This window comes from Epargyreus clarus, unplaced genomic scaffold (assembly GCF_041222505.1).
Source record: "Epargyreus clarus isolate Ecla_fem2 unplaced genomic scaffold, WU_Ecla_fem_2.2 ptg000014l, whole genome shotgun sequence".
NCBI lineage: Eukaryota > Metazoa > Arthropoda > Insecta > Lepidoptera > Hesperiidae > Epargyreus > Epargyreus clarus.
In genome coordinates, this window is record NW_027332222.1 from 12,643,047 (window position 1) to 12,661,161 (window position 18,115).

General features: G+C 34.5%; 1 protein-coding gene across 18 annotated transcripts in view; it reads left to right on the forward strand.

Annotated features, from left to right (window-relative positions):
* Positions 1-18,115, forward strand: part of raskol (Ras GTPase-activating protein raskol) — a 200,992-nt gene that overhangs the window by 142,174 nt on the left and 40,703 nt on the right. Inside the window, exons 1-2 of one of the 18 annotated variants that reach the window (XM_073079028.1) lie at positions 2,395-2,514; positions 9,656-10,204. The exons of 12 other annotated variants lie outside the window; for them this stretch is intronic. In XM_073079028.1, coding sequence (XP_072935129.1) covers positions 10,000-10,204 — 205 coding nt within the window. In that variant the 5' untranslated portion in view covers positions 2,395-2,514; positions 9,656-9,999. Of the gene's footprint in view, positions 1-2,394; positions 2,625-2,730; positions 2,749-9,655; positions 10,205-18,115 lie in introns of those variants that run through there. 5 more of the 18 variants (XM_073079026.1, XM_073079030.1, XM_073079027.1 and 2 more) reach the window with 5 other exon arrangements.

The following is an 18,115-nucleotide window of genomic DNA, read 5'->3' on the forward strand; positions in this document are numbered from 1 at the left end:
TATTAATAGTCGTCTGTCACGCATTTTTTTCTGAGTTACTTTCCGAGCAAATGATTAATGATTAATTAGACTTTGTACATGTGTCTTAATCAGACCCGTGACAGACGAGACTAGTGTGGGACTATGAGTAAATTACATATTATGTTACAAAATTTATATATTTTTACCGTTTATTAAAAGAGAAGGGCTGATTTGCGCAAGCGCTCTTTCAAGTTCAGACGCCCACTGCTGCGGCTCCTACGCGGCTCCTACACACTATCGGCCGAGTTCTTGCCAAGTTGGTTGATGCACGATAAAGGTAAGTACTGACCAAGAGCATTTGCATGTAATGTTCACTCCACTCAGGATATATATTGAACGCGATGTGTACTTTGAATATTGCAGTACTGATTCACTTAAGCCAATTATAAAACAAAATATCTTCTACCCAAAGTTTGTCGTAACATTTTCGGACTGATGTTGTACCTAAACAAACGGTCTTCAGGTTCATACTTTAAGCTGCAACGCATCCTTGTTGTTTAATATTCAAACTCTTATAATACGTTACATGCAAATACTCCCGGTCAGTACTCCCCTTTATAAATAACTAATATGTTACCGGTTCAAGCAAAGTGGTATGGTTTGAGGTGGATTTTTGGATTACATGCAGTATCAGAATTTTAAAGTTTAGTATAAAAGGTACACAAATACAAGTATACATATATAATATTATTTTATGATCAATCCATAGATTAGTAAAGAAAATGTCCCTAAAATATTTGAAATAATTATTTATTTATTAAGTACATTGTACATTGTAATTGTTAATTACACAGTATTAGTTATTTATTCGTAAATTTTCTCTAAAAATGTTTTTATTTGACAAGAATTCAAAAAAGAACTTACTATAATAAGCCGTTTGTGGCTTCATTCAATTTCAAGGCGCCGAAGTATCTTTACTAATCTATGGATCAATATTACAATGTATTTTCTTATATTATTACATTATTATCTTTCGTACAACTTGTTATTTGTGTTTATTGGATTAAATAAAAATTCTGTCATTCCGTAATGTAATTTTTGTAATTAACTTGGATAAAAATGTTTTTATTATATTTCATATTTTTATTATGACGATTCATATTATGACATATTATACATACATAGTTCGTGTTCACGCTATACATGTGTTCTCGTCCGTGACCTCACATATTTTAACTAATATACTGACGTCGAAATTCCAAGGTTAATATATACCCACTTCCTTAACATGGATTTGCAATTCATCTTGTTTCATGGTAGGGAGATTGTTCAACACTTTATCTTGAGATAACTGTCTTTGGAACCAAATTATCGCTAGTTCGATACAGACGATTTGCGACGACCGAATAGTGCGTGTAAAATTGTTCAATTATAGATTTTCTACCAATTCGATAAAAACTAACATTTTCATTATAATTCACTAGGGAACGTAAAATAGCTCCTTATGTTCTCAAAATTGGCTTCAGGTTTATTATTACGAGCCATAATAACGATTTAGTTACCTTAACCTTTGCGTCTCGCAACTACACGATATTTACGCTCGACTTTCGTATTATCCTCGGGCATATTTTAGAGCGCAACTTTTTGTTCTTCTTTTTCAATTGTCTAATTTGTATTCCTAGCAGGGGAGTAGTTTCACGACGATGTGAAACCATTCTTAAGTATGTGGTCGACATTCCAGTCAGTCTCTGTGTTTGCCCGTCCTCGTCTAGCGGGCTTAAAATAATTACACAAGTGTACTGACGTAGCCTTCCCAGGGGAGTTCGTTGCGCCCGCTTCCTCACCTTGTTTACCTGACTAAGAAATTTGTAGTAAAAGTGATCGAATACTTTTAAAATCTTGATTACTATCTTTCTTACTCGGATATTACTTTTTCATTTGACGAAGTACTTTCACTTTCGTAATGATTATGAGATCTTGGCTGTGGTCTTATGGAATATTACTATTCGTTTTTCAATAAATTCTCGGAAAGTCGTTATTTGCAATATCCATCATTATTAACGTAAATATTAATACATCTAAGATAGATGGCATCAGCGTTGATGATATCACGTTTAACAGTTTCACATGTCATTTAGTTAAACTGCTAAACGCTATTGTTTTCAATTCTAATATGTTTAATTAATGTTACATTTAGGTAAAGTCTGCGATGCTTACGTAATAAAATAGGCGAATAAACAATGACCTTGATTACCTTCAACGTATTATTTGAAATTATAGTCTGTATATTTTTTGTCTCCATCATATTAATTGTGTTTTCAATGTTTCATAACTGTGCATTATTGCATGAGATAGTCTCAGTCCATCTCCCAGTGGTGATTATTGGAGCACGTTCGGATTTCGAACTGTGGATAGTAAATAAACGGTTCGTGATGGAGGGCGGAGCGTGCGCGCGCGCCTCGCCGTAGTCAGTGTGTTAGTGTCTCTGAATGGAGGCAGTCACGCGGTATCCTATCTTTACACACTTACGTACGCGAAACTAGAGACGGCAAGGTGTAAAAGCGAATGTGGTTTTGCTTACTGGTTACGTTTTGTTTTAACCATATTGCCAGGACGTTGTGCTATAGTGTATTATTCGCGGTTTCCACAAGGATTTTTGACGTGTGCGTTTATTTTGGTGCCATTCTATTTTTGTGCGTGTGCTCTTGGTGCGAACAAGTGTGTTTACATTATTGAACATGCTGTTTACCTGAAGGAGATATGTGTGTCGAAAAAGGAATTAGTTTTGTAAATACAACACCTTCTAAGCTGTGTAGGGAACAGGAGTTTAGTTAAATAGACATAAAACGCATGGAATCACGTTTTAATTATAGCCGACAAAAGAGTTGTAGTGCTGAACATCGTAACAGCGTAGTAGTGCATATGGGAATAAGCTAGCGACGACTTTCAACGAGGACTATTAAATTGTTTTGTTTAAGTTTAAAGACTTGGTTGGTCTATCATTTTCGTGTCTTTGATAATCATATTCTATGGATTGATATAATTATTCAATAGCTTGAATTATGACGATGACGACTTTATTTTGTTTGTGCCGGCCGTACCTGCTTATTTATAAAGTAAACCCATACTTAACTTGATGTTTATGATTCATCATTGTTATTATCCGCGAAACAAAATGAGACATACAATGTTAAAGATAAATCGCATACTTGGTTTTAAAACAGGCCAGGGTTTTCTTGTGAAATAAACTGTTTTCATACAATAAGATGCCCATAAGTAATGCCATAAAAATAACTAGCTTTAAATAGTACAAATAAGATGTTTAAATTGTCGTAAGAATCTTTGAATTAATTAATAATAATATGTTTTTAAAACAAGGCAGGATTCGAATATCAATTGTACATTTTTCACGTTGATGGAATAAAATAACGTATAAGTTAGTGGGAAAAAGACATCCTCAATCCATATAGGTGCTATATATTGAAATATATCAGTGACATCAGTTGCGGAATCAGAGAACGGGATCATTAATCGAGATTAGCATCACGATTCAACAGTGGAGTGTATGCCGTACGTCGCTCTACTGGTCCCAATGGTCATATCCGCCGAGCGTCGCAAATCGTCCGCTTCCTCCGGCCGTCTTCACTCGACTCTATTATAAACATGATTTATACCTGCCACGTCATTAGTAACATGTCAGCGGCTGTCGCTAACGGATGCATTTATTTGCTTCAACAACCTCTTAGAGTCCTTACAAAAATACTAAAGGCTTAAGTCTCCTCGTCTGTATTCAATTCTGAATGGGCACTGTTATTTATATCTCCTGTCAAGTTGATTATGTGATCCGAGTTCTCTTCAATTGGCGTAGATGCACATAATTCAGATGTCATGGTCACATTAATATGTAATGAGATTGTATTTATTAATTTGTTCACGTTTTAAACCTGAACAGTAAGCTTATATCATTTTATTTTCGTCGCAGCGGTTAATTGGAAGTTGTGGTTGCGCACAGGATTATTATTCTGAAAAGCAGGAATTGTGGCTTGCACACTTGGCCAACTCACATCCATGTCGGTATACGACACGAAAATTGGTTGCTTTAAACTAGCCTTGAGCTCAACATTTATCATTTCAAGTGATGCGATTTGATGAATGATATTCTTATCAAGATTTAGTTTGAAGGTCATATCATACTTCATTAGATTAGAATGAAAGTGTGTTATGTTATTCCAAGAGCTATATTCAGTCAAGAGCATATTAAATGGTCACTAACACACAAAGACGAAATGAAACGCCGTCTTATCTCTATATCCTGTCTTCCTTCCTCCTCCTTCCTCTTGCCTTCGGCTGAAATGTAGTGACGCGTGTTTAGCAGACTTCAGGGGCATTGTTCAGGGACTTCAATTATAAAAAAAAAACAATCCCATTATAGTAGTTGTCGCTAACATTTATCAAATTGGAGTGGAAGTCCTCGCGTGCTAGTAATTCCTTTGGTCGATTAATGTCACGCCACGGTTGGTCCCAGTTGGTCGCAGAACCTTGGCTTATCTCGAGAAATATCGGTCTCGTGCCGGAAAGTGTTGGCGGCCCGCCAGACCTGGCCTCATACCCGTACGTGCTCCCATTACCGTACTGCGTCAGCGATGTGGTCAGCCATTCGCATACAATAACCCCTCCGTTCTTTAATTTACGACATTCTTTAAAGCGCTCCTCTTTTTGTTATAGACAATAGTCTGGCTTCCATTACATTTATTTGTACGTGAGTTTATTTTGCTTTTTTTTCAACGTGGTTACTGTTTGAAGGATAAAGACAATTTGGCAGTTTAATGAGAAAACCCAGCCTTGTTGACGCCGTGGTTGTAGGGAATTGATACATTATGGCCATAAAATGATATTTATTGTTATGATATTCCTGGAGCTAAAATAAATCGAAAAATGAGAGTAATGAAATGGATTTACTCAGCTGCAATATTTTTATGGAGGATTTCCTTGTTGGAAATGATATTTCACAAAATTATGTCCTTAAGTGAGCGTAAAAAAGAATAACATTAATCACTTACGTTAGAAAATAGGCTTTCGAAAAGTATTAGGCCCATTATGGTTCGAGCAGGTAGCCACCGTCACACCCATTCCCATTTTGAAGTAGTGCTACGATTTGGTTACCACAAATCATAGAACTCTACCGAGTGTGGATACTTACATATGAGGCCTCGTTTGCTACTCTAATCATAAAAAAGAAATGCTACAGAATAAACAGAATATGACAAAACCAAACCATTCATTATTCAGCGAATCTAGGCATGAATGGAATTTATAATCTTGATATATGCGCGTCCATTCTGAGTTTCCGATTACAGCTTATTTATGTTATGGTTATTTGAAACTAGAACTTCTATTGTTTGGCTTTAGGAGTATGGTTGCGATAACGTTCGTGATTCAGAGGCTCAGCGGCCGTTCCGCATCGTAGGACTCCTTGGGACAACCTTCATGTCAATTGTTTTTTTGTGAATAATTTGTTAATGATTCTAAATGGTGTTTTTGTCAGTAGACAATCGTCACAATAAAATTTTAATTTAAGTGAACTGTAGTCAAATCGTGCTGTACCAAATTACTGTTAAAAAATGTGATTGTTTGAAAATTGCTACGTGATTAGCTAAATCGTAACGATTTTAATTAAATTCAAATATCATAAAACTTATATTGCCTAAAGGTTGTTTCCGATTAGTACAATCACAAAAAACCTACCAGATTCTTGTTTGACAAAAGTTCAGTGTTTCCGCAATTATCTTCATAAGAGCTTCTTACATCTTACGCCATCTTACGACTCCCACAAAACTTTCCACTGAGACAATAGGCCGGAGATTTCACTTTTTTGTCAACAAATTCTCCGAGAGCGCTGTGCTCGTAATTAAATCCGAGCATTCATCGTATAGGTTCCTCTTCCTTGATATATCTGTTATTACTATTTTTCTTATGATAAATAAGTTTAGAACAATTGTTATTGTTATCGTTACGAAAACAGTGTCTAGGTAGGTACGCGTCGAAAGCACGTACGTTCCTTTTATATGAAAAATATTGGTTACGTTGTAGTTACCTATACAATTTTATCGTAATTGTTTTTTTCTTGCAATCTACTACTCTAACTCTACAGTTTACAGTCCGACTAAATATATTTAAATAGAAATAATTTACAAAACAATTTCCCTATTGCAAAAATCATAAAAACTTCATAATATTCAGTTAGAAGTGTTCTCTTCCACGAATCGGTCTTTTTCCTCTTTCAATTCTCATTTACCCTTGCATTTCATATGAATACTACAAAATACTTGCAGCATTTTAATAAATAAAGAATTGGTAGCCTTGAAATGAGTGGAAGTGACGCATTTTTAAGATAAATGTTTGAGAATATACTTAGCCCGCTTAAGCCAGTTAATAACTTTTGTCGCTCTTGGTATAGTCTGTACTGACCTACAAAGACTATATTTTTGCGCTCAGTGGGGTTAAAGACTGCAAGAAGTAGGTAACGGAAGCAGGAAGCGATTTGAAATGGAGCAAATATTAAGACGGCGTGTATACAATAAAATGCTATATTTTGAGTCGTTCCACATTCGTCATATGGCACATATAATACCTTAATATAAAACAACTTAAATATAAAAACTTTGATAAATTGAACAATGTATACTTAAATAAACTCATAAAAGTAGACACACAAAAGTCTGTTCAATAAGGTATCTAAAATTAAATCAAAAATAAAAGTAAGTAATATAACATCGTGATCACTGTAAAGTTAAAAATTACTTTTGTAGCACGATGCGTAGTTTTTATTTTATAGTTTCCATTAATTTAAAAAATCTCAGTTGCATCTGGCATTAAGCTAAATACACAAATTTTCGTTAGACATTATTAATGGATCTGAAAGAACAACGGCGTACCACATAAGTCATGGGGTTCGTGAATAGAGCCGTCTGTAAGATTTCTTTGTTTGTCTGCCATTCATTAGCCGTATGTCGCATGTGACATCGGTAACGTCCATTCTTTGAGCGAACGTTGAACCGTCGCGATTGTAATGTTTTCACGCGTCGCTTTTTAGTCCATTGAAAAGTTACATTTGGGTATGCATTTGTCAGAGGACGCAATTTTATTTTTTTAATGTGTAGGGGGGGTCAGTAGAAGCTTAAGTTCAAGTTTGTGGGGTCGGCACCCTTGTCCCCCGGCCGCCATCTTGGAAAAGGGGGTGCAAAGGGTTTTCGCGCTGTATCTCGTAAACTAGTTACCCTACAGAAAATTTAATCAAACATAAAATGTAGCAAATTAAATTTCCTACAATTTTATTGCTATTACTTTTTATCGTCAAGTGACCAACAAAAAAGTTATAAACAAAAATAAATGAAAATTTTGTAACAAATTTCCTTTTGGAGGTTATAACTTTTTTTCAGTTCATTTTACAATAAAATGACATCACAGCAATTTTGTAGAGGGTTTTTCAACGAACAATTTCCTCTATATAATTGTTTCATTTTATTTATTTATCTAGGTTTTACAGCGCTCCAAACTTGAACGGATTCTCGAATGCTCATAGCGATGCAATAAAAACTAAAAATTAGGCTTACTTTTCTATCTATATTTTTTTTATTCATACAATTTATTATGATCTTAACATTCCTATGCTATTATTAAACTATGTTTGACCCTTTTACCCACCACCTATGAGGTAATCCACGGGCAATTTCTAGACAAAATAATGTTATTTATTATTATATATTGAAAAATGTCTATCAGTTATTATTTTTTCATTCTCTTCGATGGTCCAGGCTGCGAGAAAAAATCTGAATCAGTATCCGAGGTGAATTTTTGTAGTATAATGGGAGTTGGTATTGGCGTCATTGTCGGTAATTCATCTTCTAATTCATTTTCTTCAAGTAATGTTGATATGTCCACGATGTTGCTGCAGCTTTCACCACCACAATGGAGGCAAACTGGTGAACATTTAAGGCCTGCTTTTCGGCAACCGCACGCACTTCCACAATTTCCTTTGCATCTGCAAAAGATTAATTTCATAAGCTCGGGGGGTGCTGGAGGCTTGGAAGCTTGGATTGGCATCCAAAATTTTCCATGCTTTTTCCAGCCCCATTCTTCTGGATCACAATATTTACCGACCCATAACTGAATCTGGTGATACACTCGGAAACTGTGGAAACGGGCTGCATCTTGTGTTGGAGGAAGTGAAGAGAGATTAAATGCATTTTTTGTCACTGTCTTAGCAAATCGTTTGTATCGCAGAGTGTCTAGAGTATCGTCTTTATTTCCGCCATATAAAGAGACGAAAAAACGTTCGCCAACAACACTGAGTAACGATGACTCGACTTTCTCACTCATAAATAATTTAGTTCCACTTGCTAACTCTGGATGCTTCTGCAATTTTTTTATAAATTTGACTTTGCCCATGTTATACGCTGCTGACGTTGTGTCGCATCCTGAGAAGGCATGGAGAAACAGTAAATTCTCAGCTATTACGTCGTCATATTTAAAACTTGAAGGACAGTACAATTGTTCGGACGTACGCCCTTTTGAAGGTTTTAAAAAAAATACATTTGTTTGATTCCTTCCTAATGCCGTCAGCAATACAAGGATGTCGATGTCTTCTGCTATGATTGTCACCGAAGCATATGACTGTGATGCAGCAGAAGGTAGAAGAATAGAAGGTAGAGGTTCATTTGTTCTCAAACAACTACTAAGGCCTACCTGCTTAGGGTTCTAAGTTTTGTAGTGGGTAAAAGAGTCAAACATAGTTTAATAATAGCATAGGAATGTTAAGATCATAATAAATTGTATGAATAAAAAAAATATAGATAGAAAAGTAAGCCTAATTTTTAGTTTTTATTGCATCGCTATGAGCATTCGAGAATCCGTTCAAGTTTGGAGCGCTGTAAAACCTAGATAAATAAATAAAATGAAACAATTATATAGAGGAAATTGTTCGTTGAAAAACCCTCTACAAAATTGCTGTGATGTCATTTTATTGTAAAATGAACTGAAAAAAAGTTATAACCTCCAAAAGGAAATTTGTTACAAAATTTTCATTTATTTTTGTTTATAACTTTTTTGTTGGTCACTTGACGATAAAAAGTAATAGAAATAAAATTGTAGGAAATTTAATTTGCTACATTTTATGTTTGATTAAATTTTCTGTAGGGTAACTAGTTTACGAGATACAGCGCGAAAACCCTTTGCACCCCCTTTTCCAAGATGGCGGCCGGGGGACAAGGGTGCCGACCCCACAAACTTGAACTTAAGCTTCTACTGACCCCCCCTACACATGAAAAAAATAAAATTGCGTCCTCTGACAAATGCACACTAAGGCCTAAAAAATGTAACATTTCAATGGACTATTTATGTTCCTCCTGCAACATGTTTTACGGGTTGTGTGGTCGAGTTTTTTTCAATTGTCAATGCAGTATTTCTAGTTGTTCTTGTCAGGTTTACAGCAAATTGCGTAGGCTCGTTATAAATGCAATTCCATATATACTTTGATCATTTGTAACGTAAACTACACGTTTTCGTAACTGAGGTTGTTGGTTCATGTTTATACATAGCGAAATTTCAACGCAGATCCGTTTACAAAACTAATTTCATACAAAGTTTTACTTATTTACACGTAGTTCACAACTAAGGTTCTTGAATATGATTACAGTTCACGATAAGACAAGATAAGGAAGAAAAATGTGAAACACATGCAGTGTTTATTTAGAACGTATGTTCGCCGCACGTACCGTCGGTTGGCTGTGATTGAATATCGGTGTAAACACTAGAGTTATAAATATCGGTGATGCATAAACTTGATACACGATTTACGATAAAAACATGATATCTCACAGCGTTTTCGTTCTTATATTGACTACGAAACAGTGTCCTAAAGTGAAAGACACGTGGTGATTCAACATAACCAAACGAGTGTGAAGTGTTCGATTCGAAGTTAAAGTGTGGTTATTGTTGAAAAGTAGTTTACCAGTGGATTGTGTTGGGACATGTTTGAGGATGAGTACGGAGCGACGCCTTTCCCGGAGTTTCCACTCCTGTCTGAAGGGATCCTCGACGGAGGAGGCTGCGGACGATGAGGAGAGCTGCTACCACTCGCTGGGTGGCAGACACACACTCAACAGACACCCTCCCGTGTACATCGAGGATCTGACTAACATCACGTTAGCTGACTTCGAATCTGCACAGGATGATGATTTAGACGGTATGTTGGGTTTATCTCTTAATTTTCCATTACTTTTCATTCCAAACACACACATATATCAGAGATTAATTTCGAATTGAATCATTACTACCGTTTCTTGTTTCTTTAAAATATAATCGTTTTAGATGAATTATTAATAGAGGAATCTTTATTTTAATAGGCAATTCTGGCGAGTTGCCTATTAAAATAAAGATGCAATTATTTAAATAATATTTCAAATATGTATATGTTTTGCTTAAAACTTATATAAAAGTATTAGACTTTTCATTCTTTTTCATGACGTTGAATTATTTCGTACCTACTATTATTTGTTTTTAAAGCAATAATTCATTAATTTTGTTTGTTTTTTAAGACTATTTTGTCGTAGTGTATTTTTGCATGAAAACTTAAAAGGAAACAAATATTTTATTATGTTAATTTTAGTTAGGGTAAATATTTATTTACCTATATAATAAAGGTAATCTTTTCCTTATTATGTTTGAAAATGAGGTAACGTTTGTATATTTACTACTATTTGTATATTTACTCCTATTTACTTAATCAAATTTTCATTTATCAATTTGTTATGGCAGATGTACATATGTACTGAAAAGTATGTATTTGGCTTGAGAGGTGTTGGGTAGCGCGGGATCATGTGTCTGCGGTGGTCCTTCATTGGGAATGTCATCGCTTGTACTTGTAAACATAAGTTATACCTAAGTTATGAGTAATGCTCTCTATTGCGTTCTACATCTATTACATAACGCCTTTTACTCATCGTTTAGTAACCTTGGTTTTAAACTTAAGATTCTTCGTGTTTAAGTTGGTAGATACTAAATACAAATGTTCATATATGCGCATTATGCTTATAAACTGTCCATTTATTTGCGGGAGTCTTAATTAGTTTTGTGGTAAAATTAATTTAGTGTATATGATAGAGCCTTAATTTTTTTTTGGAAAAATTAATTTAGTGTATTCGTATAAACGGTGTTTAATACGTAAATTTTAATTACATTTGGAACTTTAAATTACTATTAATTAACATGTTGATTGAGTTCAAGTTGATTTAATCCCAGCATAAAGGACAAAGTTTATAAAAAATGGGATCTAAAATTAGGCCAAATTGTATCCACAGTTTATTGTAAATAAATCCGGTAAAAATCCAACACACCCGCCTTGTCTCTAGGATACATAACTTTTTGATCTTGACATTGGTCGAGGTTACAAGTAGGTACATTGATCGCGGTGATACGAGTAGTTACAAGCGTGTTATATCATATGAGTCATATATCTGATCACCGGACATAATATGTCTTGCTGATTTCGTAGAACATTCAAATGATAGTCCATGCCTGAGTGACGTACTACAGGAAGTCTGCTTTGACTCTTTTATATCTGATTTTTTACTGCGAAATCTGATTAACTATGCTTATGTTTTTATTAGAAGCGATACGTATTGTTGCGTTTTTGTATTTTTATACTTATTAAATTAACTCTCTAAATACCACGTTCAATATTTTGAATTAGGTACCTAACAAAATAAATATTTCTGTTATTTTTGTAAACGTTATTAACTCGTGATATAGGTGGAATATTTAGCATTAAAATCAGGGGTAATTTTTTAAAGACAAAATTCCCCTCCCTCTTTATAATTTCAGTTCATTTAAAGTTTATGAATATAAAAGTGAAATATAAAAGTCGATTATAAATACTATTACTCTAAATTAATCGGAATGTTTAATTTACAGAAATTCGTAAATCTTTCTAAAATTATATTCTAAAATTCAATTTACCTGAATTTACTTCTCAGTTGACATACATTGCATATCAATAGAGCTTATAGCTTGAGGAAGGTTAAGGTTTAATCCGATTTACCAGGAAGGGCAGACCAGCTGCAGCTTTAAATGGCAGTCGCCTTTCTGGTTACCACTAATTATTCCTGGCGCGTGTGTGTTTGAATGTAAAAAGCTGCCTGTTTACGTTTAGATCACGTTTGAAGTTAATGATTCCGTACGTGTCCCTCGCACTAGGGATGAGAAAAAATATCGATGTTTTAAACAATCGATTGGTTGTTGTGTAATAGTCGATTCTTAAAATAGTGTTTTTACAAATTTATTATTTGACGGATTATTTAAATACTATTTTTAAATAGTATTTTTTACAAATATATTGATGACTTTTTAGTTTAAATGAGCGATCGGCATCTCACGTCACGCAACTTAGACTTTGGAAGCAAAAGTGATGTTTTTTTTGGTCTGTGAATTTTGTATTCAGTTTCATCGATTCAAATCGATTATTAATCGAATATTTCTACAATAATCGATGTTAAATAATCGATTTATTTCACATAAAGAAAAATCGATACTTAATTAATCGATTTTTTCAGTCGTTCTTACATCCCTACCTCACACCTGTGTTCTCTATACTCCACAGTCAAGCCTACGAGCGGCCGCGTCACATCCGCTTCCCGTTCCTATCTCTTTTGAACAACCCTTTTCGGGGCCGAACTTCCGTTGCGCCTTTGATGCGATAATACAAATAAATGCCAAAGACTGATTTGTAAATGGATGTATACATTGTCATTGTTGCAGTTATGGTTGTTTAAATGCATATCAATAAAGTAGGAACGTAAATTTAAATAACAATATGCAAACGTTGAAAGTGTTTGTCAATCAATTTACTATGTTTAAATAAGTTATACAATCTGTTGTAGACATAGACTCGTTATACATAGTCAAACTTCGATCTTTAATAGGCAAAATTTGGCTAGATTTGGATTTTAATAGATAACGAGCGATACTGGTAACGGTCGCCATTTTGATTATATTCTTAATAATTATAGTTTAAAACTAAAAACCACACTATAATCACACAAAGAAAATTGTTAATCCTGACGATCCTGATGAGGAAAACGGGACAAAATTATTAAAATCGTGTATTGTCATCGGTTCTTGATAAGGATTCAAAATTTTAAATTAATCGGACCGTTCAAAGTGAGTAAAAATCGAATTCGAAGATTCCGTTACATACATACAAACAGGTCAAGCTAATAAAAGCGTGGTAGAAATAACTTACCATATTGTAATTAAATCGAATTGTGATTCTATGCATACTTTGTAAAGAAGAAGAACCAGGTATTCTTAAATTCTTTATCATATCTGTACGTCGTTAGGGTTGAAAAATTAAGCGAACATTATTGTAATATGTAATTAAGTATGCGCAGCGAGTAAGGCTTCAAGTTTTTGTAGTCGGCGCATAACTTGTTCTTTAGTTATATCTTCGTGTGGCGTGGGGATAATTATTACCATCCGCCCGTGGTGGCGCTGGCGTCGATATTGTCAATCTGGTATAGTGGGATCTAAGAGTAATGATTATAATAGAGTCCCTCCGTCGCCCGTTATTAATAATCAATTTATCCAATGTTTTGTTATCTGACAATTGCTTCTTACTAGACATTGTCTAATTTCGATCTTTGAGTAGGTAAAAATACTCGTATGATACACTGATTTCTTAGTAACGGGCATATGCCACTTCCTTGGTGAGAGTCGTAGGCAACTGTGCTATAGATGTTTAATAATGCCTTAGATGTAAAATGTAATACCACAAGTTTTGCTGAATAATTCACCAGTATTATTTTTTTACTATAAAAAGAACTTGTCACTTGATCCAGAATTATGTCAATTCGCTTAATACCCCGCATTGTAAGGTATGGTAAGGTGTTCTGCATTATGCTGTTCGCACCCGAGTATGCTCGCTCTATACTTTATAATTATTATCATACTCTGTGAGTGGGATTATCTCTGGTATGCTATCTCACTAGTCGCGGGGGCTGGTTTTTGTATGCAGCATCCATTACGAACGGAAGCCTCGTGGACAGGGTTCCCAGAATTTTCCCATAAAAAACCGGACTTGAGTGACAGCGATAATGTCAGCTAAAAAGATTAAATAGAAATCTATTACTTTTTGCATGAGTATTATTATTTTAATCTCGGTATGGATTGTAGAAATTACATAATTCTTATGTTTATAATGACATTTAAATTACAAGTACATTATTTTTATCTTGTGGCACACAAACAAAAATCACTTTTAAAGGAATTTAAAACTTTTTAAGTATTAGGAATGTAAGGATGAAGCTAATATAAAAAAAATAGTAGAATATTATCGTTGTTGAAATATCGTGACATTGCATTGAACATTATAGAGTATCTATGTTTCTCGTTGGTTTGCTATGTTATTTGCCTTTACCTCATAAATAGGACTGTCCGATTATTTACTGATTTCTTGGAAACCTCATTAGAGTCGTGCTACGTACCTATATGCTGCTCTATTATATTATCGCTCCTTTGTCAAGCGCTTGAATGAATCTATGTTTCTCGTTGGTTTGCTATGTTATTTGCCTTTACCTCATAAATAGGACTGTCCGATTATTTACTGATTTCTTGGAAACCTCATTAGAGTCGTGCTACGTACCTATACGCTGCTCTATTATATTATCGCTCCTTTGTCAAGCGCTTGAATGAAGTTTCGAGGGCCGGGAAGCGGCCCACGTGGTAATTTTTTGTACAAACAAGCTTAACGGCGCGTTTCCATTCTCATACCTTTTCTGATATCCTGATTGCATTTTTTATGGTATAAAAGTAGGACGAGCATGAAGCTCACCAGATTGTATAGACATCTATAGAGAGTGGATTAGAGTACTATCTGACATTGGTCACAGCTAAGTTACTACGGAATTAAGTTGGAATACCTTGTATAATTTTGTCTCCTTTATCCTCGATGAAATAATACCGAAATTACCTATAGGATCCTGTAATTTGAAGTGTCATTACTTTCATTAGGCTATAGTACCGTCAGCCGAACATTCAACGTTCTGTCGGTTGACCGTAAATTAAAATTAGGAAACAATCATACAGTCCAATTGATGGTAAGTGTGATCTGTAATCAACCCCACATAAGGTTAGATACCTACCTGAAGTTGGCCACATGTGCGTCGATACCCCTGAGAACTAATATTCAACCCTTTCGATAATTACGTCTCTAACACCGTTCTACCAGTTTCAAATAGTAATTGACACTATAAATAAGGTTTTTATCTATTTGCCAATCATTTTTTATTTAAATGTGTGCGAGCATCAGGTGGTCCGTGTTCTACTTTATAGCAATAAGGAGAATTTGACCTACGATGTCTTCAATTAACAAACATATTGTCACAATTAAAGCGTTCGTTTCGCTTTGCGGCGTTTACTCAGACATTATGAGGTCATTCATGACTTCATCAGAATATTGCAATTATATAGCACGATTGTATGCATGTGTTGCTTTTTATGCAGTATTAACTTTTGATAACATCAAGGATCTAAACAGGGTAACATATTTAAAATAGTAATAGTCCAGTTATATTTATATTTTTATCTACAGGTTCGAATTCAGGAGATGAAATTTGGATACTCTAACCTGTCAGTCTGTTGTGATTATGAATTGAAATATCTATTTGCAATACCTAATTTCATTAATGAACGCAAGATATCTAGTAGTAAACAAGTATCCAAACTGTAAATTTGAGTCACAATTACAGTAGAATATAAATTTGCTATGATATGTCTAGAATCGAGGCAGGAATGATGATGTGTACGATATAAATAATATTGTGTAAGCCTGCATTTACAGTATGCCTGTAATATCCCTAGATATTAAATTTAAACATCTGCGGATAGACATCTCAAACTGTCCCGTACGTTGCACTCTTCGGACCTATTTATATCAGTAATGACACGTTGTTGGCAATAACTCCGCACGTAAGCAACTCGCGGTTTTTAGTCATTCATAAAATTAAAATAAATAAATTATTCACATTAAATTCATATTAAGTACGATAGGAAATTATAATATTAGGTTTGGTTATTCGGTAGTGCCGACTTTGCCGTTTTATCGCATGTGAAAAATATGCCGTGCGCAGGAAGTGATAGTTTACATGTAAATTGCGTTCAGAAATTGCGAACAATTTGTTATACCACCCATTATTGTCGTCAAGAAATTATAACAATGCTATATGCTTATCTGTACGTGAAACGTTCATAACAAAACCATTTATGAAGTTTCTTCGAGAATTTTATGCCAGGCCAAGTTGTTTAACTAATTAGAACTATTAGTCAGCATCGGTTAATTAATTAGCAGTTATGATATTTAATTGTTACTTCCTTAATATTCAGGCACTTATTACTCTGTATGTACATTGCGAATATAAATGAAAAAAAATCTAATAACCTCTTTGTACAATACAAACTTATGATGAACGTATGAGAAATGTTACAGCGCCCTCTGTAGCTTGGTAGCGGCAATTAACGTTAACTTACAAGTTCCGCTACTTGGCGCTAGGTAGCGCTGTAGAAACGAAATGCATTAAATTGTTTGAGTTTGTGCGCTCTATAAAAACGAGAAATAGGAACACCATAAATAAAAAAAAAAAACAATAATATAATTTTATGTGAGTGTATTAAAGAGTGAGTAGTTTTTAAATTTGAGTATCAATCGTAATTATGAAAATGTAGCGGTAGAGTCACTTCAATTAGGTTACGAATAGGTAGAGAATACGTTAGATAGGTTTTGGCTTTGATGTTTTTAAATTGTACTTTTAAGAGATAATCTTGAAAGATAGGGAAACCTAAATTTGTAGTTTTATGTTACAAATTTTGCTGGTAGGATTTTTATTATTATTTTTATATTGCGAAAATATTAAGCTAGTGTTGAAAATAAAGACTTTATTTAGAATATAGTTTTCATAACTCTACACATACAGAACAGAAGAATGGAGGTAAAATGTAAGTAGAGTCCAGTAGTTCACCTTCATTCCAACATTTCCAACATTCAAACACGTGTATCGCTATTTATTTTCCACATTCATTCGTACAAAAAAGGACAATGATAATTCTTATTACAATAAAGCCCTTGTCTTGGTGAACAATACCGCGGGGAACCAGTTTAGTGGGTCCATGACCGACGCGATCGCCTCATAACGCGGTATCGTGATTTAGTTCATGTATGTAGCCCTGCGGGTAAACTGGTAAGGAAGGAAAGTACGCCGGACGTGTAGCAATGAGAATAGGTTTTGTATAAGAAAATATTGCACAACAATATTTATTGGTTCTTTTGAATCGTGATTTAGTACATATATGTAGCCTTGCGGTATACTGGTAAGGAAGGATAGCGTGTATGCCGGACAGCTTTGAGAATAGGTCGGTTTAAGAAAAATAATGTACAAATATAATAATATTTATTAGTTTATTTCATCGGTATGTACAACTCCCGTTACTTAATCGGTTGTCGTGGGAATCGTGAGTTAATTGCAGGAATCGAGCGAAATGCTGTTTGATTTTTAATTATCTATGATCGCTGTCGGAAATTGAGATAATTAACGCTTGAATCAATAGAACAATGAATTTGTAGTATTTAACTAATATTCCTTTCGTTTAGGACACGTTATTTGCAGCGGTTAACAATTTTGGTAAAATTTGAAAACGATAAAATTTGAAACGTAGTCAATTAAAGAGCAAGAGCTTTTACGAACCAAAAGATACTTCATGTAGCTTAGTAAAAGCTTGCATTAGTAATAACTTTATTTCTGATTTAATACGCCCTTTAAAACAGAATATACAGCTTTCACTGCTATGGCAGAAGTAGGTGTAAAAATTGTGTCGGCGTGATTGATTGGATGTAGAGTGCCTACATACAACATACATAGGTTGCAATATCTGTTTTATGTATACAACCGGTTCAATACTATACAAGCCTTAAGAAGGTACTTTCAAGTTTTTTCTCTGTTTGGCCCGAATTATCGAACCTGGACATCTTGTTACGCAACTTCAACTGCCGCTACAAAACAGTTACATGCAGTGAGAGTAGAGACGCCGAGATGGTACGAGTGCAGTCACA